Below are 25635 nucleotides of genomic sequence, written 5' to 3' on the forward strand. Positions count from 1 at the left end.
GATTAACATAAACCACACATACAACTATGAAAATGTTCATAGTCAAAAGTCAACAGAAAGATTTGAACAAGATTAACCCAAGCACTGTGCTTAATTTTAAGCACAAACAGAGAGGATTTTAAAGTCAATCACTGACAATTTTAACAGTCTTATTTCAGGTGTCTAACTTCAGATTTCTTGAGTTGGTCACAGGGTGGCCACTCCCTGTTTCAGAAGTCAGAAGGAAAGTCAAAGAACTTGGGGCACTCCAAGTCAGCAGCAATATTTGAAAACCTCTGTCAGTAGGTTTAACCTATGCTTAAAAGTTTTGATTGCTGAGAACACCAGTCCAAACATAGACAGAGTGGACCCTTAAAAACCACCTGATCCGTATGTAAAGCACAATTTGACATTAATTAAAAAAAGCTGGGGGGGGAGCTTTGACTTCAAAGGCTGAAGCAGTCTGATAGGGATTGGATCAAGTGTTCATCTATACCAACATCTGTTTTTGTGTTCATATCAGCAATTACTGGACCATTCCATAAGCATGGATGAGGTAAGTATGGTTACATGATTTCATATGGCCTGTAAACACATGATTATTTTTCTTGGTGTCTTTAACATACAACACCAAGCTCTGCATTGCTGTGTGATCCATCAAAGGTATTGTATTGGCTGTCAGCAAGAAAGAGGTTCCCCAATCCCCTTTTAAGGGTCATTTCACACCAGGTTTTCATACTGGAATGACTATTTTATTAGCATAATTTCTCATTATTAACCAAAATAGCAAAAGTCCTACTAACACAAGCTCCAGAAAATGTGCACCTGTGTTAATATGTGGTATCAGCACTCATTTGAGTAGTGCCATTAACATAAATGATAGCATACATTTTTGTAAAGTCAAATTAAATTTTAATGCTCTCTACGATCATACCCTGGTAAGCCCATAAAAATCAGTATATCTCAAGTTCATATATTAAAGGTAATTGTAGAGAAAATGTGTATTGATATACACACCAAGAAATCATACCCAGTACCTCTACCACTAAGTTTCTCAAATTTAAAAATTAGTATTTCGTAACATCACAAAGTAATTCAGGTGGGAAGGGACCTCAGCAATCTCTAGTCCAATCTCCTGCTCAAATCAGGGCCAGCTATGGGATCAGAGCAGGGTCCTTAGGGATTGTCCCGTAGGGTGTTTGAAACCTCCAAGGAGAGACTCTACACAGCCTCTGTGAGCAACATCTTCCACTGCTTGACTGTCCTTGTGGGGAACAAGCCAGTCCGTGCCTCTCGTTTCAACTTAATCCTACCGCCTCTCGTTCTTCCACCATGCTCCACTGTGAAGAGCCTGACTCCACTTTCATAACAACCTCCCACAAAACCACCTCTTCTCAAGGCTGAATGAGCCCTGGTCCCTCAGCCTTTCCTCACAGGACAAGTGCTCTAGCCCTGACGGTTGTGCTGTCCCAGTGCTGAACTCCCTCCAGGTTTTTGATGTTCCTCCTGCACTGGAGGACCCAAAACTGGACACAGGATCTAAATGTGATTTAAGGATTGCTGAGTAGGGGAAGATAATCCCTTCCCTTGATCTCCCAGTCATGCTTTCATTCCTACAGCCCAGGATGTGGCCTCCTTTGCTGCCAGGCGTGCTGTTGGCTCATGCCCAGCTCGATGTCCACTGCATCCCCAGGGCCTTTCCACAGAGCTGCTCCCTGGTCAGTCAGTCCCCAGACAGTCTCTCTGCAGGGCTTTGCATTTGTACCTGTTGAAACCAGACTTATTACTCCTCTGGTTGTCGACCCATCCAGACCTTACCACCTAACTTGGATACAAGAATATAGTAGGAGACAGTGTCAAAAACCTTGTTGAAGTCAAGGTAAAAAATGACATCCACTGCTTTCCCCTTGTCCACAAATCTAGTCACTATAATAGAAGCCATTTTATCATAGTCATTTTATCACAGTTTTCATCAGTTTCTACTGTTATGAGACTGGAATATATAAAGCTGAAGGTCTGCAAAGTACTTTTGCTCACGTTTATAACCAATACACTGTTTGCATGCTTCTTTAGGTCTTCATCTTATTAAGTCATCTGGATCAGAAAACATACCAATAACATACTCTCTGGCTACAGGGGAATAGCATCCCCCAGGAATCCTGCTTTTCTACTTTTCTTGCCACTTAATTCTTTTTCCCATTTGCAACTTCCACCATCAAACACATCACACTAGTAAATTCTGCACACACTTCATCTCACTGACGGCAGAAGTAACAAGCACCTCAACAAAAACAACGCAATCTAAAAGCATTCAGTTTGTTCCACAGGATGCTCTAGCATCACTACAGATGTGGCTGGCATTACTTTATATCTAAATCTATTTGTATGCAATTTATAGGTTTTCAACTAAATACATTCCAAGAAATACCCATATTGCTGGTTACCAAAAGTAATAGTTAAGAACAGGCAAACATTACTTAATAAAGTACAAATGGTAAAGTTTAAACTATACAATCTACATTTTCCACTAATTCTATATTAAGTGAATTGTCATTTTGAAGGTCACACTGGGGAAAGGAAGAAGTATTTCTTGCCTTTGAGTAACATTGTCCTGAAAGAATAGGCCTGCCTGTATTTCAAACTAGCTTGAGAGACAAGACCTGGTGCGGGAGGGAGCAAGAGGTGTTTGAGTTGCAACACAAAAGATGAAAGGGCAGAATAAGTTTCTGGACTGACCGAGGCTAGGGTGAAGAGACAGAAATACTGCACTCATTAAAACAAAATATAAAAGCTTCTTCCCCGACAATCAAGAATATTTACAACCTCGTTAAGTGAAATAAAGCAAACGTTCAGCCACAGAGAGAGGCGCACCCTGGGCTACTCCTCATGCACTAGATGACATACTGTTGCACCATTAGTGAGGGCAGAGAGGATTAGCTTTATAAATTGTGCAATAACACCTTAGCATAAGGTAAGCGAGACACCTTAGCCCCAAGGCACACAGCCTGGACTTATCAGGAAGCTCCCTTGTGATACAGTTTCATCCCAGACATGAGAGGCTGCCAACTCTTGTTTGGCCTTGGGATAGGTAAAGAGCAAATGACAAGATGCAGTCTCGGGCTGTCTTTCTGACAGCTTCTTTTCAAGTTATGGCTACTACACATCAAGACAACCTTGAGTGAGACTTCTGATGGGCTGTAAGGACATAACTAGCCTACACTAGTGAGGCCAAGAAAGATCTCTGTAAGAGCTTGGTCTAATTTTGTGCATTTAGCTTCCTGGCTTGAGTGAAGAAAGTAACAACCAGCAGATTTTTAGCCATAAAAACAAGGTGCTTAATGAGGAAGACCATGAAGATCAAACAGCAATAAACATTTGACCACTGAGCTAACACTAGAGCCTCAGCTGAGAAATGCCAATGTCCATATGTGAACAGGAATCAAATGCAACATTTCAGCACATCTGAAAATCTCTGACCAAAGTGAAATGAATTTTTTTTTCCCAAAAAGAGTTAATTTCCTGCCCAGCATGAAACATATAAAATGAAACATGACATTCAATACTGATTGAGATTTCCCACTATTACATGTGTAAGAAACCAGCAGAGACTGAACCACTGTAAAGTTTCACAGGACTTGAGCATTTCATTGAAAGACAGAGGAAAAGCAATACAGGAACGGCAAATACCGACCACACAGTCTATGGTTAATGCCTAACTGCTCACACAAAATGTCAATATATGAACATTCAGCAAAGGTGTACAGTACAGTTTTATAAACATGCTCAAAAATTAAAAATATTTACTATATTATGTAGCTCTATGGAGTTTATCTACTGGCTCTGCATTACAGCCATTTAACAACACTGTATTTCTAATCTACGCAGGAGCCTCAATACTAAACTAAGAAAACAAATCATTGCTTAAGAGCTGTTAAGATAAAGCACGTTGACTATGAGCAGGTGGACAGACAACATTATGACAGCTAACATCACCAGCCAGCCCAGTCTGAGTTGTTCTTCCTCACTGGGCACTCCAAGGACGTGAAAAAAGACAGGATGCCTCCGCAAAGGCAAATTAATGAGCTCTCAAGTCAAAGCCTCATCAGAAACCAGTTCTGCCCAGTTACCCATGTAAGAATAAAGCTGTTTAAACATAACCAGTTAGAGAAAGTATGTTGCCAGAAATTAACTAAAATACCTCAGGGACATCTGTGAATCTTCCTCGAATGTCAGAAAATGTTGTGAACAGTTTCATGATTAAATTATCCGTTTACAATTTAAGGATTATCAGTTATTACTGGAAAGTTAGGATTTGGCTAGTAAATCATTAGAACAACTTCTACCCCTAACACACAGAAGAAGAAAGGCCATTAAAACAGAATTATGGAATGGCTCATGGGTTATCAGCAATGAGCAACTGCTATCTGGTCTGATGAGATATTGAGTACAAAATCCCCAAACATGAGTCTCAGGGAAAAAAAAAACAGAAATGAAAGGAACAAGATGTTAACTAAACTCTCTTTGCACCTAATGATGTTCAAACAGAACAAGCTCCTTAGTCATATCCTCTGCATTTCTTTAATATAATCTTCCATTTGAAAAACGGGGATCAAATGGAGCAATTTCCATACTGCCTGTAGTAACTGAAGAGAAACGAAGAGCAGCAAAGAGCTCAGACCTAACAACCATACTATTTAAAAATAGAGAAAGAAATAGGAGCTCTGGCAAAGCAAGTAGGAAAAGTCTTACACAGCAGGTCTGTTTTTTAGGACTAAATGGCGCTGTGAACATGACAAAAGCTGAAGAAGTTGATTTGATTGAAATCTAGACACTGGGGATGTCCTAATCATGGAACCTTGGTCTGGTGTGCTTAAGGTGGGAAGGAGGATCTCCCCTAGGGTAGGTTTGCTATGGCATCAGTGGGAGGTCCCACTGAGCTACTCACAGCTCTTTCCTCTCCCCATCCTCACCTGCCCTTCTGCACAGTTGTCCCCAGTCTCTTTTTTCTCCCTCTCATACATAGACACATGCACTTTTTTAGGAGATTCCTAAAAAAGACTCCATTCCTAAAAAAGATTCCTAGAAAAGACTCCATCCAGGTCAGTCTATAGCATGTAACTGCCAGGGAGTGGTACACTGTATCTAACTCACCATCCATTTATGTTATATTTTCCTTTTAGAAGAAGGTCAAAGGAAATTAACAACTCCCTGAGCTAAAGGAGTATCTGGAAAAAATACTCATTACTCATATGCAAGGCAGACTACAAGGAAGCTAACAAGTGAAAAAATCTCACATTTCCACAACTGGCTTGCTCCCAGCTCACATCAGCTAAAATTAGCAACCTATTGCATTTACTACACGCGCGTAGGTATGCCTCTCGAATTAGCTAGTTCGTTAGCTCAGCATCCTCCCAGCACAAAAATGAGCTTGTTCTGGCCTCAGATTTTAGAAACTTGCAAGAAGTCCTTCTATTCACTAAAGTGAGGTCAAGCTCAAAATGTTACTGCGTCTGAAAACACAGCCACTGATTTAACAATGCACTGTACTGTGACTTGGAATAGCCACTTTCCATTTACCATCAGGAAGTTGCTTTTTCAACAATTGTTTTACAAAGTTAATTTGTATAATGTCCCTTTGAAAATGTTACTTGCAGGTTGGAATCTCTTTTGCTGAACTGTCACTCAAAAAATTTGCTATACTTGTCAGGAAAAGTCAAAATACTATTACTTTAACATCCCATTAATGCTTTAACCAAGTTCTCATAATAGCTCCAAAGGATGAAATGTTCAATTTAAAACTGTAAATCTGTTTGTCTGCCTGTCAAAACAATACCAGCTCTTGCTGTGTCTAGCACCAGCAGTGGATTTACTGAGCAGATTTCAGCTGCTAGTAGTCTAAACTAAATGTACTAACGAAAGAAAATTAAAATAGAAATAACAGATAGAGACATTGACTCATAACCTAGGAGCCAGAAAACTTCCCTGGGTTAAGCCCATATTCTAACATTGTTTCTCAGAGCAAAGAACATGTAAAAATCTCCGTATTTATCAGTTTGCCCCCACTGAGGTAAAATGAGGACATCAAAATGTACTTAACTATTGAAGATTAAAGCAATGGAAAATGAGGTTAAATGATATCAGAGACTATTCCTGCTCCCACAGAAGTCAGTAGAGTTTTCTCACTGTCCATCATGGGCATAAAACTCTGCACTGAATATGCCTGAAGACAAAAAGGACCTTTCAAGTCACCCTTGTTATTAGCAGCATGCAATGTTCCCTCAATGGGAAAACACCAGAGATTTAAAGAATAGATGAGACTTTATGAAAATGTGAGATCTTGTATGACATGAGCTACAGACATGAATAGTTCCTGTATTAAGCCAATCATGGCTGTCTGAGCTGCTGTAAATATTTTAGGAAGATAATTCAGTCTTGATTTAAAGCCTTATAGTTTGACGTACACAGAACAATTTAAATAAATTACCTCTCAGACACATGTATTGACATATTTTAATGTAGATACAAACACTTTATGAAATCAGACATCAGGAAAATGCAAACTGAATTGCATGAAATATCATCGCTAGCTTGTAGGTTTGAACATTTGGGAAGTAAAAGGTAGGTAGCTCTGGCGTATGTCAACAGAAAAATAAAATGGAAAGCTAATCCTCTCACCAGCATTAAGTAGCAAACAGGCCACTACTGTAACTTGTAACTTTTGAAGATTATATACTTCCATTTAGAGCAACTGTATTTCTAGCCCATATGGTTGCTGAAGATAAGGCCAGAAAGATGAAAAGAATCAAATGAAACTTTGGATCTTGGTTACACGTCTTGCCCAAAAAGTAAGGCACAGTTTCCTACAAATACAAAATGGAAAGGAAGTGTTTTGGACTAATGATAGTATGTGGGTACCAGAGCAGCAAAGAATCCAGAAAGCTCACATGCTTCCAAACCTACAGGAAAAATTCAGGGAAACATCTGTGGAAGATGAGATCACTCTAAGCTGGTAAATCAAAATGCTGAAATTGTTTAGCATCACATTTCCAGATTTTTGTTTGATCTCTCCCCTTCTCATTCAATTTCCTATTTCCCTCGAAGGAAAGAATACAGTATTGAGCACAGCTGATGACCTAGGGAGCGGGGTACACCACCAGCACGCAGTGCTCCCACCTGCTTTTTGGCAGAGAGAGGTGCAGTGGCAGGAAGTGGGTTTGGGAGTGCCTGCAGGGAGGGGAGAGGAGGGAAGGGACCTGGCTGCTCCTTTGAGGCCAGATGGTGGGCCGATGAGAGTCGTCTCTAAGCTGGGACATGGCAACACAAAAAGGGCATCAATCTTTAAGGCAAGATGTATGCAATATTTTGTTTATCTAGAGAGAATGCTGGCATATTTATAATAATGTATGACTCCCTCTATAATTTTTTCAGTAACATGCATTCATTTAACAAGAGGGATGATAAGGTAGGGAGGGTTTGGAAGGACTCCGAAGACACAAAATATGTCTACCATGAATCTGCAGCAGAACCTACATTTCTGAACTAAAGTCTTCATGCTTCCATTTATAATGACAAACTCCCTCACCTAAATCTCATTGCCGTTCAATTTACTAGAAAAATAATATTCTGTTTAAAAAAACAGCAGATGGGCAAACAAGGTAAAGGGCATTTAATTTCAGTTGCCTCTCCTCAATGCCAACACGCTACTTTGAAGGGACTGCAAGTGTGGGAGGGGAACATATGTGCATGTGGATTGTGCATCTCAGAGAATATTTGCTGCTGGAATGTAATTTCTCCTTTCTTTACTCTTTCTTTCCACGATAGCTCAAATGTACGTTCACGCAATGGGTGGTTCCCCACAGCTATACGTGGACCTATGCAAGCAAATGGAGAGTCTTACAGTGCATGCAGTGACTATATATAGAGCCACTCCACCAAATGCCATGCCAACCTTGAGGCTTCAGAGACAGATCAGCACTCACTGAAAGTGCAGATGGAGGCTTTAGATAGCCTCATGACAGAGGCTGGAAATAAAGGTATTTTCAACAGCACCCCAGAAGTTGTTTGGACCTTGCTGGAGTCCAAACCAGGGCTTTGAATGGTTCTGTCTTGGTGGTTTCTCAGTAAATACTGGCAGAGCCTGCTGCCATTTAAACAACCACTGATCACGTCAGACAAAATTCTTGCACCTGCCAACAATGTTTCTGTATCTTAGGATGCAAATGAAGAGGGTACTACTAATATCGAATCACGAGACTCTGGAAAGAGAACTGATCTGGTGAAATTCTGATGCAGTCTTAGAGACAAACTTGTGGTACCTCTGGAAGGGAACTCTATCATCAAGATAGATCTGTCACAACTGCTTGGACTTCTGAAAGAAGTGAGAGCAACTTAGAAATCCATCTTCACAGACCAAGAAGTGAACAGCTATGCTGAGGATCTGAAACTGAGGATGCAGGATAATACACAGCTTTGTCTTCAAATTCCATGTGCAGCATCTCCAGCCGCAGGCAAGAAACTGAAAAAGCTCTTTAAGGAATGTGAAAATGATGGAGTGAGAAAGTATAGCAGCTTGGTTGATAGGCAAATGACAGACTCAAAGAGGTGCTAAATAGACCTTAACACAGTTTAAGGATAGACCTGCTCCCTTCAACTCAAGTGGGTACTCCAAAATGAGAACTGGTAAACTGGAGGGGACCAACATAACACACTGATCTGAAACTTAACTGACAGCTTATTCCTTTCTGCTGTTTACAACATCATCTTTTCTGGGGGTGAGACCAAGAGTGCTGTAACAAAAAGAGCCAACAGAACATGGATCCTCCTGGTCCATGCTATGGAGTATAGATCTTGAAGGAAAGGTGGTATTCAAGAGGTAAATCTTCCCATGCTTTGTCTGAGTAAAGTTAGCTGCAATTGTTGAGGCAGCAGGTAATACAAAGCCTCTGATCCCTAATAAGATAGGTTGAAAACAGGCTTCTCCTTGAAGCTAGACAGAGAGATACCTGCCAGTCCTGGGAAGAGATCAGGAGAGGAGACTGGCAGAGGCCTGCATGCCGTTAGAGGGTCTGGAAGTCTGAGTTCAGGATGGATTTGTCATACTGCATACAGCTTGCAGGAACAATCAGTAAACTTTAAAATTTTACCTACTGAAGAAATAGGTACAGTCTACCCATGTGCTCCTCTCCTGCATGTGTTGGTTTTGGTTGGGATAGAGTTAATTTTCTTCACAGTAGCTGGTATGGGGCCGGGTTTTGGATTTGTGCTGAAAACAGTATTGATAATACAGGGATTTTTCTTATTGCTGAGCAGGGCTTACACAGAGTCAAGGCCTTTTCTGCTTCTCATGCCACCCTGACAAGGAGTAGGCTGGAGGTGCACAAGAAGTTGGGAGGGGACACAGTGGGGACAGCTGACCCCAACTGACCAAAGGGTCCCAGACCATATGACGTCATGCTCAGTATATAAAGCTGGGGAAGAAGGAGGAAGGGGGAGATCAAAGTGATGGCGTTTGACTTCAAGTAACCGTTACAGGTGATGGAGCCCTGCTTTCCTGGAGATGGCTGAATATCTGCCTGCTGATGGGAAGTGGTGAACTCCTTGTTTTGTTTTTCTTGCGTGTGCAGCTTTCGCTTTACCTGTTAAACAGTCTTTATCTCAACCCACGAGTTTTCTTACTTTTACCCTTCTGATTGTCTCCCTCATCCCACTGGAGTGAGCAAGTGGCTGGGGTTAAACCACAACACCGCAGAAAGTCAAAAACTTGGTCAAACAAGAACAGCTTATTCAGAGGGATGAATTCACACCTGACCATCAACCATGACAGTCTGCAAGTCTAAACTGTAATGAGGCCAGACCACCCTATACCCTGAGGACACAGCAAACACCACAACTGAGAAGTAGAATGAGGAAATCCATCTTCCATCTGATTTAGCCATTTATCATTGATCCTTTTGGCTGTGACATGGCAAGAAGCAGTTACCTGCAATGATGTGGTTGAGTCCAGGATAATACTCCTAACAGCCAGAGAGACCCCAGGATCAGTGGGCAATGCAGAACATACATCACGCCATGAGATGGTTCTTTTGGGGATCTGCTATCCTTTTATGGCAAATCTTGGTGTTGCTGGAGTTGTCACCAACTTTAGTTCCCTGAACAGTTTCAGAAGCAGACAGAGATTTAGGTGGCAATCTTAGCATTGCTGGTACCAAGTATGGAGATAACCAAGTTAGTTCCACTAGTCCTAAAGAATGCAATGATGGTGTTGGTGGAGCTGATGTACCTAGGACCCAGGCTGCTGTGACAGGCAGAGAACTGCTGCAACGGATAAAGAAGAAAACAAATGCTTACAGCGCTTCATATTGGCCTTCAGTGGCTGAACTGGTTCGGGGGATGACCAAATCAGAAGCCTCTGTGGTAATCACAAGGATCTGAGAAGACTTGACTTTACCAGTCTGGAAGGGAGAAGACAGAGAGACTTTCTTGGGATGGCTTTCTTAGGAGGATGGCCAGCGGTAGATCAAAGATAAAGCAGTTGGATTTGGTTGACTGCTTTCCAGCCCACGATACCCACTGGGTCCCACATCAGAGGAACTTTCACTGCCTTCTCAAGGAGAAATTTTCTGTAGTTCAAGCTCACCATCCCTTCCAGGTTTTAAAGAACACCATGTGGAGCAATCGCTGGGAGCAAAGCCTTCTCTGTCACACTAACAAAACCCTGTACATATATCAGAAGATGAAATTCAACCCCAAAGTAGGGGCACACCCAGGGTGTAAAACAGCCTTGGGAGATATCATCAAAGCTAAAGAGAAGCACAGCTTCTCCTACTGAAAATTCATAGCAGCAATCGGGCGGTTGAGAGAAAATGAAATGACACAAGAATTATCCACCTTACAGACTCCCTGAGCAGGAAGGTGAGCATGGTCCCTAATGAACATGTTTCTGGTCCCAATGGCAGACCATTTGAATATCCAGAATTTGAATGTATTTGTGGACTTTTGTGGTGTACTGAAAGGCACTCCAAAAATTAAAAAGTAGGTCTTCTAGTTGCAACTTTATACTAAGTAACCAAAGTCCACAAACTGGAAAACTATGTCTGCTCATTTACTGTCTCCTCTGTGCTTAATAGAGTCCTATTCCAATTTACACTAAACTGGATTACTACAGCTAATGGCAAAATAAGGTGTTAAATAAATATCTTTTTGTAGTCAATTACATTTAACTTAAATCCCACACATGTATAAAGTTATGACTGATCAATGCACAATGCAAGTCAGCAGAAACCCAGCATGATGAAACTTCTGAAAAATTTCTCCCTGTGTTATATGCAAAAATATGCTGTGTTACTGACAGGTCTGCTACTGACAAAGCAGTAGTTAACTTATGAAAAATTCCACAAAATTACATTTCTTATTCATTTCAGATAGGAAATAAATCTGAAGTGATTTATACGAGCTGAAAGACAAAATAAATGAACAAAGAGGAAAAATATATAACCATACTTCACATGAATCTGTATACACTGGACTGTGATTTAAAATAACTTAGGTGAATATGTGCACATTTTTGTTTACTTGTTGAGCTCAAAACATATATTTTCTTTTTTTCAGTGGCCTTCAGACTCTAAAGCTTCAAATAAATAATTTTGTTTACTTCATATTACCAATAAATCTATCTATTCAGACATTTAAGAAACTAAAAAAAAATGGCAGAGGACATTTTTCATTTGAAAAGAAAAGAGTAATCTTATTATCCCAGTTATTTCTGTATCAATTTTCTATGTAAAAATTTATTTTTCAATTGCCAGCCATATGAATTTAGGTTAGAAGCCAAAAATTAAGCAGTGATCTCTTTGATTCCAAGATGCTGAAAACTGAGTGCTACCACCACATAAAGCTTTGCAATCCCACCCTTTTCAGAGTACATCGTTAAGTTTACACTAGAAAATTTCTCTTTCTACAAAGATGTTACTGGGCCACATGTGAGAACAAATGCCTGAAAGCAGAGGTTAGATCATCTTTAGCTTGAACATGTCCATCACAAAAGATAATCCAGAGCAACATTACTTCTGCAAGACCAACATCAAGAAGAGCAGACAGCCATACTTTACATGCCACGTTGTTTACGTTTGGATGACAATACCACTTATCTACACTCCACTAAAAAAAATATGTCAAAACTATTTAGGAGAAGGTCTGTTTTGCTGAAAAGTCTCTGTAAATGCTTGAAGGACTGCTATTACCATCTAGCCACTTCTTTTTTTTTCTCTTCCACCTTGTACAATTATGTAGAGCACCACCACAGTCCTGGTGCCCATACAAGACAGTTTGTATCAAACATTCCCTTGAAAAACTGAACTAGCATGAGTCTGGAGAAAAGAAAGCTGAGCAAGATATGGACAAGATTTATAAAATCACAAAGGCAGGGGATAAGGTGACTGTAGAACTGCTATTTAACAAATCGCACAATGCTTGAATCAGGGGACACCTGTTGAAAATTGAAGAAAAACTGGAAATTGAGGGAGAAAAGATAAAATAATGTACTTTTTAATGTGATTGGTAGTGAACTTCTGCAGTTTGCTGCCAGAGAATGCTGGATGCAGATAGCATTTAATCAAAAGGATTCATAGATAAGAGCTCCATAAATGTCTAGATAGTAAAGGGATAGGGCAGACATCCCTAATCCAATGTCTGTGGTCAGCATGAGGGGAATGGACTGAAGAAAGTGGCCAGGCTTATATGCTGTCCTTAAGCAGTATGTCCTATTTCCTCTGTTGGAGGCTGAATGCTGGGCCAGATGGACCCTGCTGAGATCTGCCTGGGTATTTCTTCTTGTTCTCTAATCTTCAAAAAGTTTTGAAGTTCATTGTTACAGAAGATAACAAACTTTGCTTCCAGGTAAGAGCATTAACAATTTACAACACTGTTCACAGATGTGTCATAGGCCAGAAGGACAGTTCACTACCATGAAAGATGAATGCCTACCCAGAACAAGACAAGCACTTTCATAGGGTTCTGCTAGAGGAAAATATCTCATGCCAAATTTGGCAGCCCAAAAGAAATGAGGCTGCTGCTGCCGCCCCACACCACCAGGTACAACCAGTAGCAAGGCTGAAAATGTTTTCCCAACAGGGACATGCACACAGAGCACACATATACACCACATACACACATACATATGGCTGGACATACAGATCACAGATGGACACTGAGCACTCACACCAACACTAACTACCTCATCCTGCCCCATGATCTGGCTGAGCAGGACAGAGATCCATTAATGGGAATATATCTACATGTTCAAGGTGGACCCCACAAGCAGCTGGGCTCAGAAACTCAGCCTGCCCAGTAGACACCCCTGGAACCCAGTCTCCCCAGTTGCTGCACCTGGACATGAGAGCCCCCAAGGCTGCGGCCCCACTCCAATTGATGGTACAGAGCATCACAGACACAGCCAGAGCTGTCCAGGACTCACCTGGTCCCTATAGCCACCCTCCTGTGCTCTCACTGCTACAGACCAGCAGCCACTCTCAGACCCAGAGGTGGCCCTTAGAGACCTCCAGACCCATCCTGGCCCCCAGCCCACTTTACCTACTCACTGGTTTGTCTGGCATGATCTTTGCTTGCAGTCTCACCCATACTCGCTCCAGTTGCTGCACCACAGACCCCCCCCACATACATGCAGGGAGTAAAGAGCCTCTTACTGGATAACAGTTGAAGGTGGAGTTTAATGAGAAGACAGGGCAGACTGTCATGGTCAGGTGCAGGGCACTGCCAGACAAGCGTCCTGGCCAGCCCCTGCTAGCATGCAAACAGACCTTTTTATTTAGTTATCCCTCTACTTCCCACATTTGCTCCTTCCCATATCACCTAAATCCCTCACTTTTTGCAGCTTGGTTTATGTCCTAGATATTCCATAATAAATCCCGTGTAATCCCCCAAAAGCTTCTCCCCTGCATCCCCCAACGTGTCCCACGCTCCCAGCTAGCAACACTGCTAGTCCAAAAAGTGACCTGGAGAGCTGCTCCCAAGCACTCATGGTGACGGGTTTCACTCCTGGATACTGGGGCTGAGATTCTGTGGGGACAGCCCTGGGAGGGGACCGGACAGGCTCTCCCTTCCTGTGAGCCCTTAATTTGGGTTTCTGTCTGCTCCTGTGCTCCTCTGGGCTTGTGGAGATGGACTTTTCACAGCTCTCCTGTGATGGGCCCAGTAGTAGGCCAGCAAAGTCATGTTTGGGGTCCCCCCACAGTGTCTCTCTGGCCATCTCTGTGGGTGTGTAGATGAGCTTTATCACACAACCAAACAGGTACCACTGCAGTCAGCCAGCCTTAAAGTGCAACAACTTTCCACCAGCTTTCTAAGCTCTAACACACAGATTTAATCTGTCACAGGTCATCTGTTTCTTAAAATAACCTGTGATGATCAATCCCCCTTCAGCATCTGTTAGAAATCATCACAAATTGCTTGCCATAAACCAAATCTGGTTATTAATGATTAGGGAAATCATATCACGAACCAATGGTTAGCACAGGCTGTAGTCAATAACTTGTGCACATCCCTAACACTACAGCTTCAGCAGTCTCATCAAGGTGAAGGCAGCTACTCAAGTGGTTAAAACAAAGCCTGTGTCTCAGCAAAATTGAGGTGTTACAGACACAGCCCCTGATCTGCCGACAGAAATGCCAGGGGCCTCATCCAGCGCATAGAGTCTTTTCACTGATGCAGAAAGGCTTTGGATCAGCCTCTAGCATCGCGGTGTGTTTTTTTCTATTTCATTTTTTGGGTTTATTACCTCTCTGTTGGTCTTCCGTTCCATTAAGTTGTTTCTGTGCTTCTTCAATTTTGTCTGCAAGAAAGAGGAGTCATTATTAAAATACATATATTAAAAAAGCAAGATTTTAGAAAGTCATTTACTTAAATCTCTCTTGAACTATCTGTTTATATTTAGGAATTATACCATTCACATGTAAATATGTAGTATATTATTAGTAATACAGCCGTACAAAATTTTATCATGTTTTACCAGCGAGGCTATTGACATATTAAATTACACGGAACTGCAGAAAGAAAAGCACTGGCATTGGATCTGCAGTCAACTGCTAATCCCACCATATTTTTGTACCATATATAATAATTTATGCAGTGAGGGGTATTATGGTGCATTACAGAGTATTTTAATACATTTTTGGAAAATGCTGTTAGAACAAGACAATGCGGCATTAAAACATGGCGATGGAAGCATCAAACAGGATTTGCTACGTGAAGTGATGGAGCAAATACTGTCACACAGGAGTAGCTGGGGTGAGTGGTAGCCCCGTGCTTATTCCTCTGTGAAACGACGCAAAGTTCCCACACACGCAGCAGGAGCAAAAAGAGGCCTCCAGTCCTTACTCTCACTCCATCCTTTGCAGATGGCCTGCTGCCCCCCAAACACACAGGTGTGGGGAAGGGAGCTGTGTTTCTGCCACTGTCGCACAGAAGATCCCGCAGGAAGGGGGGACCGTGTTCTGCACTCGTGTGGGTTTGCACATGCAGAGAAATAAGCAAGAAAAGGGGCAACTGGAAAGAATAAAAACTTGAGACCGATTTCTTTTTGGTATCAGTCTTCTGAGTGGCTTCAGGATAAGAGGTTGTGTTGATAAGAAGCTGCAGCACTGAGAGAGGCTGAGCTGTACATTAAACTATGCCCTGACCGACCAAGATCTGAGCTTGGAACATGGCTTTCAGATATAACCGATCATTTTCCAAAATATCTGTGAAAGCTTTTCTTCTTTTTTTCGGGGGGCGGGGGGGGGGGGGGGGCATGGGACACGCGACAGTTTTTATAAAATTAAATTGAAAGAATAGAACATACTCTACTAGTTCAACTCAAGAAATATCAGCCTTCATGGCTGCCACACAGAGAAGGAGGAGGACAGCTCTGCAAAGTCCCCACCTCTTTCCTCACGAGTGTGGAGGCTGTTACTTGGTCTGACTTTTTCTCACCATTCCTATACAACATAAGGTTTCTAGAAAATGGTCCTTTCTTCAACAGAGTTAAATCAGTGGATTTAAATGACTTCTCTAATATTTATAAGCTGAACCACTCAAGTACATTGGAACCATTTGTTCAGAGTTGAAGTCTGACATCATTTTCCAATTATTTTCTCAGTAGAATCAAAAAATAATAACTGAAACAAACCTTTCTTGCAGGTTTTAAGACCAAGTTTTGTTCAGCTCGCTCCAGTTCTGCATTTTGGCCTTTCAAACTAGTACCAGGTCTCCTTTCTCACTAAAGCCTAATAATTTCTCTCCCGTTTGTTGTCCCAGAGAGTGCACCAAAACATCTCACAAGGATGCTAACCTCCCAGACTCCCAGAGCCAGAGCAAATGAAGCTTCTAACAAGAAAGATTACCACCACAACCTTAAAAGCCAAACATCTTTCTTCCTCTGAGTTTAGCAAGACATAAATACATATTTAAAAGGAAGTTTTATACAGTTTCTTTTGTACTGACTTACTGGCTGCTGAAGACAAACACAAGCAACTCAGAAAGAGAACAACCCTTCACCAGCTCTTTACCAAATCAGCTATGCAGACTTATTTGAAACACTGAAGACTTGATATTTAACATCTTCCTGGATTTCAGCTACAGCTGAAATACTGTATCTATACATTTTTATATACAACAGGCTGCAAATAACCATTTCTAATAAAAGTACGAGAAAACATAAACAAAGCATCTTTTATATACTCGTGCCACTAATGTTATTAGAGAAAAATGTATCTAATACTGTTTTCCCAGATTATTGCTTTACAGAAAGAAGATAGAATAAGCAATTTACAAGTAGCATGGCAGCTGAAGAAATACACTAACACAGGAAAAGTAAACACCAACAAATTAACCCTGTAAATTGAGCCGCAAGATTCACCAAAAAGCGACAAGCAATCAAAACTATAGATTGGCTATCAAACTCATTCCCCCTCTGTTTAGAAATATATCTAACACACAAGATACAGTATTTATCTTTGAAGAGAATCTAAAAGATTTGTCACCAAAATGAGTGACAAACTGAACATGAGCCAGCAGTGTGCCCAGGTGGCCAAGAAGGCCAATGGCATCCTGGCTTGCATCAGACATAGCGTGGCCAGCAGGGACAGGGCAGTGATCTTACCCCTGTGCTCGGCACTGGTGAGGCCGCACCTCGATTACTGTGTTCAGTTTTGGGCCCCTCACTACAAAAAGGACATCGAATTACTCGAGCGTGTCCAGAGAAGGGCAACGAAGCTGGTGAAGGGTCTGGAGCACATGTCGTACGAGGAGCGGCTGAGGGAACTGGGGTTGTTTAGTCTGGAGAAGAGGAGGCTGAGGGGAGACCTCATCACCCTCTACAACTACCTGAAAGGAGGTTGCAGAGAGCTGGGGATGAGTCTCTTTAACCAAGTAATGAGTGATAAGACAAGAGGGAATGACCTCAAGTTGTGCCAGGGAAGGTTTAGACTGGATATTAGGAAGTATTTCTCTACAGAACAGGTTGTTAGGTGTTGGAATGGGCTGCCCAGGGAGGTGGTGGAGTCCCCATCCCTGGAGGTGTTTAAGAGTAGGGTCGACATAGCGCTGAGGGATCTGGTGTAGTTGGGAACTGTCAGTGTTAGGTTAACGGTTGGACTGGATGATCTTCAAGGTCCTTTCCAACCTAGATGATTCTGTGATTCTGTGAAAATTTACACTTAAGTACACAGACAACTGCAGTTTCATTATTAAAAGAATTATCTGCATATTTCACATAAATGCTACAAGAAATTTATGCATTTAAATTCACAATCATCCGATTTTACAGAGAAAAATTACTTAAGTATTTTGGAAGCATGCTACATTAGATTGCCAGAAAGACTGAATGCTTTGATCTCCTTAGCTGAATTCTCTCTCGCTGTTATTTTTTAAAAAAATGAGTTCCTATCAGAAATTCCCAACCACTTCTTTGTCAGACTGTAATCCCAAAGAACCACAGATAACAGAAATAATAAGTAGGTAAACATGTGCTTGGTACACAGCCAGACAGTCTCCTACACTTCCTGCATCTCTTTTCCCCAACGAGTTATATTTGTTGCATATATGTCCTCATACCTATGGAGGTATCTCTGGGCAGAACAGATTCAAGCATTGTGAACACCGATACATTTCAGCATTGGTTCTGGAAACTCAGTGCACCGATTTTGACCGTAAATGAGGCATGCATATTAACATGGGTCTGCTTGCTAAACGTTTCATTGAAGACCACATCCTTGTAACCCCCTGTACCACACAGCTACCTGCTCTTGTGATTACACAGAGGCATATTTAACACCATCGTACGAAGCTTGTGGCAGCTGCTTCCCAGCCTGCTGCATTTTACAACTATAGACCCTATATGGGCAACTACCTTACAAACTGCTGCGTTTCGGGCTGGAAGGAAGAACCGGGTAACCCTGAGCCGCCACAGAGCAGGCAGGAAGAGCAGGCTGTGAACCCCTCGCCCCAGTGACACTGAAATGCAGTCTCCCTGCTTCTTCTGACAACTCCCATGTACGCTAACAATAACTTGCTAACTAAAATCACATTTATATTATTCAGTCATTTCCTTCTCCTTTGTCTCATTAAATTAGTCATATGTGAAACATTTTAAGGCAAATTATTTCAGATAATGTACCTTATTCTTTCACAATTATATTACAGATTCTCTAACGGTACACACCTTCGAAAACTCTTTACGAGCAAAATGCATTACACAAAAATCATCTGCAAAACCCAGGAGGAACGGAAAACTGCAAAGTCCACTATTAATTGCAAATAATATTATCTAATCCAATACTCACTTGATTTAGTATTATTTCAGATTTAAACCTGTGATACTGAAGATACTGTCTAACCTGGAAATTTTACAAAGGAAACATTTCTTTATCACTGGGATGTTACTTACTTTTACTAGGACAAGACAAAATGATTTAACTAATGGAAATTTCTAATACATGGCAGGCACAGCACCCTCTTTATTTCCCATCAAATGACAGAATAGTACATATCTTGATGACTGGATTGCTGCAAGACCTATCTTAACGTCCCCAACCTTTGGCAGACAGCCTTCTGGAGTAGCACACATCTAGAAGCAAATGATGACGGTGACAGACTCACTCTCATTTAAGACTGGACACTTCTCACTAAGTGCTTACTAGAGGGGAAAAGGCAGAGCAGCAGTAAAAGAGGAAATCATCATACATGCTGCTGTACAGAGAGGAGACTCCATATGACAGCACTGTCACAAGTCACAGAGCCAGCTCTTGGTTAGCCTAGGCAGGTGCATACCACAAAACAGCAAACCACAGGTAACATCATATAATACATATTATACATATATAGTGTTTTATATATGTATGTATGCATGCATGTGTGTATAAATAAAATGAAATGACACGGGTGCAATGGCTTTTCTTACTCCAGTCTTAAACCTTTTCACGTTATTGTCCAATACAGCTCTCCCAGCAGGTTATCTGCTGCATGGAAATACCATCAAATTCCTAGGGGTTTTAAATATATAATGTAACTGTGCTTTTTAGAAACGCAAGGAAGGAGATTGGCATGCAGTAAAATATGCTTCTTGTTTTACATGCCTCCTGCTGCGATAGATCATTAAATGGATACCAACAGTTCTTGAGTTAGATACGGTGGGTTTTTAAACGAAAAAATAACCCAGATTTTTCAACAGCTTTACATTCTCTATTTTTGATCTTCACTGAGTGATATAACCTCAAAGATTTTAATTATAAACTACATTTTATCTGTGGTATAAAGATCTTTAGACCTTTTTTTTTTAAAGATATCAGCATATCAAAGTATACAAACTTGAACATGTTTACATGTATTAGACATTTTCAAGAAAAACTTTAAAGGCCTTATTTATATGGTCAGTTAAGAAAGAAAATAAAGGTTTAAGAATTTCCGCAAGGAAAGCAGAAATACTGAAAAGTATGAGGTTTGCAAAATATGACTTCTGACACCAATTTAAGCTGAAGCAAAAGAAATCTTCCATTTGTGGGTTTTGTTCTTGTTTTTTCCATCTCTTTTTTGCTCACAAGAGTCCCCATGCCAGTGTAATGAGATGACTTCGTCCTGCTGAACAAGTCGCCCTGTACAGTGATGACATACACAGGAATGAAGAAGCAGTCACTGAGGAGGATTACTCTTAAACCATTAGGAAAGCTTACATGGGGGTGATGGGTGAGAAATGTTCATTATGCTTATGCAAAATGCCCAAACAGGAGTATTTTAAATTTTACATATTTGCATACGTCTGTATCACTGTAAAAAGGGGTTTTTTTAGCTTCTTGTTGAAGATGCAAATCTTCTGCTCTAAAACAATAAAAAGGGCTTTGTTTTTATTTTTTTTTTTAAATCTCATGTACTCTGTTTGTAGGTAAGTGAAAAATTAGCAGATTTATACCACATTGCATGTCAAGAACAGGCTACTTCATCAAAACTTTAAAAAATACAAGCTCATATCTTGTCTGAAAGGCTAGGGTTATATGTTCAAATATTTAACCAAAACAGCTGGAAGGAAAATGTCACCATTTTTTTTCCTTCAGTTAAAGACAAGAACAATTCTCAGGCCTTATGCCTGAGTCATCCTAAAAATACCTCCTGCAAAACAGCTTCAGATGGCAACAGTTTTTCTTCTTGCTTTCTCAAAAAATGCACTCTCACCTTACTGCCTCAGAAGACATTTGAAAAGTAATTTTAAAAACCACTCTGTATGTTTTCTCAACGGACACAAAGAAACTTTAACTATTTTTCTTGCACTGATCATCTAGATCACTAGTAGAGAACTGCAGTGACAAAATATTCTTCAGCTGATGTGCATTAATGTAATCAGTCTATATGCACTGGGCAGTATTACTGAAAACAAAACTGTAGGTGGGTTGTTTTTTTTTTTTTTTGAGGCGGGGGGGGAGGGGGATGCACAGCTTGAAGACTGATGAAAATTCAAAATACTGGATTTTCCATCACTTCTTAAATTCAGAGCGCAAGTGACCCTGTGTAGAAATCTCCATCTCTGACTACTGAAACCCACCAGAGTAACGTGCCAATAACGAAGTGCTTTGCATTTCACTGGATGAGAAGTGTGTCTGAAAGCACTTACTATTAAATAATTAAAAAACAAACAAATAAAAATATCCCAAGCATCAGATGGGCGGTGCAGAGCGGCACAGCATATGAAGGAGGTCTCGGATTTGACACGGAGAGACCTGAGCCCACCGCAGGTCCCACCTGAGGCATTTCACACCTGCCCCTGAGGGAAGCCTCGTGCTCCGACAGGCAGCGGCAGGGCGGGAAGGGCAGACACGGCGCAAAGCCGGTGCAAGCTGGGAGCAATTCCCAAGGTGGCGGGTCTGCCCTGAGAGGGGGCACCTGCCAGCTCTTCCCTCGGCACCAGAGGCAGCCTTTAATCCCTAGGCACCCTGCCTGCAGTGGGGGTACCCGCCAGGGGCTGGGGAGGATGCAGAAGCACCCGAGCCCCATGGCAAGGGGGCTGTGATGCTTGGCTTTTCCCTTTCACGAGGAGAAGGAAAGGCTCTTTACAACCTGCTAAAACAAGAGTGCCGTAGTCCTAATGCATTTTGGTTAACTGAGATGAATCCCAAGACTTCCTTTAACCAGCTAATTAGGAAAAAAAAAAAGGGGGGGGGGGGGGGGGAAGCAAGAGTCTTGTCTGTACAAGGAGCCCATTAGGTTAATTGGGAGCGCGGCGCAGCTGGTGGGGCAGTCGGCAGGATGCTGCCTCTTGCCCGTCCCTTAGGAAGAGCGGCAGCTCGGCAGGCCCCTGCACGCAGGCTTCCCCGCACGGCGGGAGAGCCTCCAAACCCGAAACCCAAGCGGCAGAGCTGGGGGAGCGGGTCCCAACTGCACCCCAGGCTCACAGCGGGAAGGAGGGACGGCGGCAGCATCCCTTGCTGCAGAAGGAGGGGACCCTGCGGCCAGGAGGTGCAAGTGCTGGCAGACCCAGGCACCTGAAGACACCTTTGATGGCCCAGAGTTCCCACTGCTGCCTTCCTGGCGCAAAATGAACACCTACAAAGTTGGCTCACAGCAGCAAAAAGCCATTTCATGAAACCCATAGGACGAGGCACTCTTCTCACTCAAATTTAAATCTACTTTTAATTAGAAACCACTCTTCTGTCCCCATTACTTTTCTAATGTAATGAGAAATGCTCAAGATTAAAAGGAAGGGATCAGATGAGGAAATACAGTCCCTGCATCTTCTCTGTAATTTTACAGTGTGGGAACTTGACGCTTTCTGGCGTACAGTTTGTTTTGTGGTTTCTCCTTTCCAGTTTGGGGCTTAGAGAATCACAGCACCACAGCTTAGTGGGTTGCCAAACACTGAGCCTGATAACTGATAGCATGGATGTCCTCAGCCTACCAAAAATGCAAGGTCAAACACATTAAATCTCTGTCAGATGCTACCCGGTTTGAAGATTGCTCATTCAGCTGTAAGGGGGGTGGGGTGGAGAAAAGACCTCTTAAGAATTATGTGAATTCAAAGCTCTTCGCAACTAGGATGATGCAGGAGCAGTTGTCATTTTAAAAACTATCAACTACTTTTTTAAACATCTTAAATAAGATTTAAAACACCTTAAAATGTTCTACTACTCATTATAACCTTGACTAATGACCTGTTTGATCAGTATTTCATAAAAATTTTATGCATTTTCCTTTTAATGTCAACTCTGAATGCTCAAAATACTCCCTGCCATATATAATTATTTGCATTTAAAAATACATAACTCTGCTGAAAACAAAAGATAAAAATCCTCCTCTTACTACTCTTCATTTTAAGAAAAAAGAGGCTTGCATATTTGAAAATAAAATCTGTAATCTGCAGATTAAATTAGTATCAGCAATGAACAACTATACTGCATATGCAACAAAACAGTCAATGGAGAGGCTGTATATAAATTAAATATATAATAGGTTTATCCTTGCCATCACATGTATTACTTAAGCATGTCAGGGGCTCTTGATGAGGTTGACAAGGTGTATGTGCATAAATTACATAAGCACTTTGCACATGAACCCAAACTCAGTCACTGTGTCATCAATTTATGATTGAGGAGCTTTCAAATTTTTTGTTTACATGATTTGCATTTTTATGACAAGGCTTTTAAACTCACTAAAAACTCAGCACAGGAGGGGGTAGAGGGGAAGAGGATGTTTGGATGGCTGTTGCCTTACAGAAGGATGTAGCAAACAGCTATATACTGTGCCTCTGGGGACAGGTACAGTAGCTGCCAAGCACAAAGGTTCTGAAGTGCAGGTGAAGTATCGTCAGAAACACCTCCTGCTTGGCATGTTTTCACCCTGCGTAAGCCACTGTACAAGGGTGGCACTCTCCACGGCTAGTCCCTTTTCCACCTGCCCCACAAAGCAGGGCGATCCTAGATCCTACCTGTACTTCTGAGAGCTGGGAACTATGCCACCAGAGATAATTCATTTACACCTTGCCCCTATCCTGTACCAAAGCACAAACACGGTACTGATAGCAGTTCCATTTGCATAGCTCCTAATCAGCCACCTAGCACAGTAATTACACCATTGATATGCTGATGGCTAGAGCCTTGTTCTGCCCCAACTGCCAAATTCTAGCTGTGTACCTAGGACGGTGATTATTATCACTAAAATCTGCTTAATAATTATTTAACAGCCTCTAGGGCATTCACTGTTCCAGGCTTAATTTTGGCTTTCTGTTTTTTTCTATACCTAACCCAGTATCAGGGTTAAAAGTTAAAGCAAAATATTAAAGCTGTGAGCTGCTCTAGTTCACCCCCTTCTCCAAGCTGCTGCTGTGAGCACCTTCACACCTTCTGCACTGAGACTGGCTGCCTCCCCCTCGTAGGTTTATCGGCCTCTGATCGGATGTCCCCAAACTAGAAAAAAGCGTGGTTTTCATTTATTCATTGTTTTTAAAGCCTGACACAGAAATTAAAGAAATGCCAGTGAAATACCTGCAAGCATTTTTTTAAAAAAAATCCAGTAACTTTTCCACTCACCAGAAACATATGTAAAAATAGCAACATGTGGGGCCCAAAACATTCTTTAATTTCTGTATTTTCTCAAATACAGATCCCATACCAAAGCAGCGAACAGTCAGGCCAGCCACTCCCCAGCCAAACAAGGAAAAAAATTCCCATCCATCTTTCTGGTACTCCAAAAGCACTCGTCCTCAACAGTAAGGCTGCTGAGGGAGGGCTTACCCAACACAGAAAGACACAAAACTGGTTCAGCAGGTAGAACAACATCAAGAGCTGGTGTTTCATCACCTGAGACAAGAGCAGAGGCTTATTGCAAGTTCTCTGAGGGGTCAAACTACTCTGTAATTTCTTCTATTTCTGGAGTTCCTCAAACGCTACCGAGTTTACAAGGTGCAAATCACGCAAGTAGATACATTCAGCACTTAGGAACCTATAGCACCAACAACCCTGTGTAAACACAGATTAATTTTCTTAAGCTTAGCATATACCTTAAAAAATTATCTCCTTACTGAGATCCTAAAATCTTGACAGAAATGTTTTAAATGATTAGATCTTCAGTAGGACTCTAGATACTGAAGCTCTTATAATTACCTGATATTAAGATGGACAATAGTACTGCTGACTAAGAAAAAAAAGTATTTTTTGATGACATTAACAAAAAAATGAAGTAAAGCAAAAGCCTACAAGTCAAGCCAAAAGTCCAGCCCAACGTCTTGCCTCCAGCACCCACGAGCAGAAGTTGAGGAAAAAGCAGAAGAGGACACGCGGTAAGTCCCAGACTCTAAAACCATGCTGCTCTGAAGCAAGCCCCAGAAACTGTATTTGAACCTCATGAGTCCCACAGATTATTCCTACACAAGTTTCTCGAAATGTGCTTTGAATCTGTGTGAGCTTTTCACATCTCTCTTCTTCAAACTGCAGGGCCCCATCTACTTAGTCATTCCTTCTACAAAAGCTGTTCAATAGACTTACGACCTCTTGCAGCTTTTGCAGTACTATTTTAACCTCTTTGGAGATGGAAGTGAAGAAGGGAAAGAGAATTAGGAGGAAGATGTCAGAATTGATCCCTCTGTGGTTCAAGATGAAGGCACACCACAGATGCTGCTGTGACAGTTATGTTTCTCTTTACTACTGCCATAAACATTCCTAATGTTTTATTTGCTTTTTGACAGCTACTGAGTATACAGTTGACTTCACACAAATATATGACCCCCAGATCTCATGCCCGAGTGTTAACAAGCAACTCAATCTAAATGAAAAGTTAGAATATTTTTCCTGTGGACATCACTTTGCATTTATCCGCACTGAATTTCATTTGTCATTTTATAATATGGTTGCACAGCAACCTAATGTCATTTTGAAATCCTTTGCATTTTCATTTGCATCTTCATCTTCACCTCCGTGGATAACTCCATCAAATCAGCAACACTGCCACTTCACTATGCGTGCTCTTTCACGGATCACTCAAAAGAACGGGAATTGACAGAGGCACATTTTTATTAACTGTAAAACGGCAGGCAGTGTTTGTCTGCTAAGCAGCAGGTATTGACTGCAAAATGTGTAAATATCAGTCTCTCAATACATTTACACACAAGAGATTTTTCTTCTGGGGTGT

At 41.5% G+C, this 25635-nt stretch overlaps 1 protein-coding gene across 7 annotated transcripts in view; it reads right to left on the bottom strand.

Moving 5' to 3' along the window:
- The window catches only part of HIVEP1 (HIVEP zinc finger 1), a 129511-nt gene that overhangs the window by 42401 nt on the left and 61475 nt on the right, over nucleotides 1-25635 (bottom strand). For 6 of the 7 annotated variants that reach the window (XR_012629320.1, XM_074871873.1, XM_074871867.1 and 3 more), the window contains one exon: nucleotides 14771-14824. Coding sequence is in view for 5 of the 7 variants with exons in the window: in XM_074871873.1 (XP_074727974.1) it covers nucleotides 14771-14824 (54 nt within the window). In the remaining 2 variants the exon portion in view is untranslated. Of the gene's footprint in view, nucleotides 1-10326; nucleotides 10430-14770; nucleotides 14825-25635 lie in introns of those variants that run through there. The other variant, XM_074871892.1, reaches the window with a different exon arrangement.

This window comes from Strix uralensis, chromosome 1, assembly GCF_047716275.1.
Source record: "Strix uralensis isolate ZFMK-TIS-50842 chromosome 1, bStrUra1, whole genome shotgun sequence".
Classification (NCBI taxonomy): Eukaryota; Metazoa; Chordata; class Aves; order Strigiformes; family Strigidae; genus Strix; species Strix uralensis.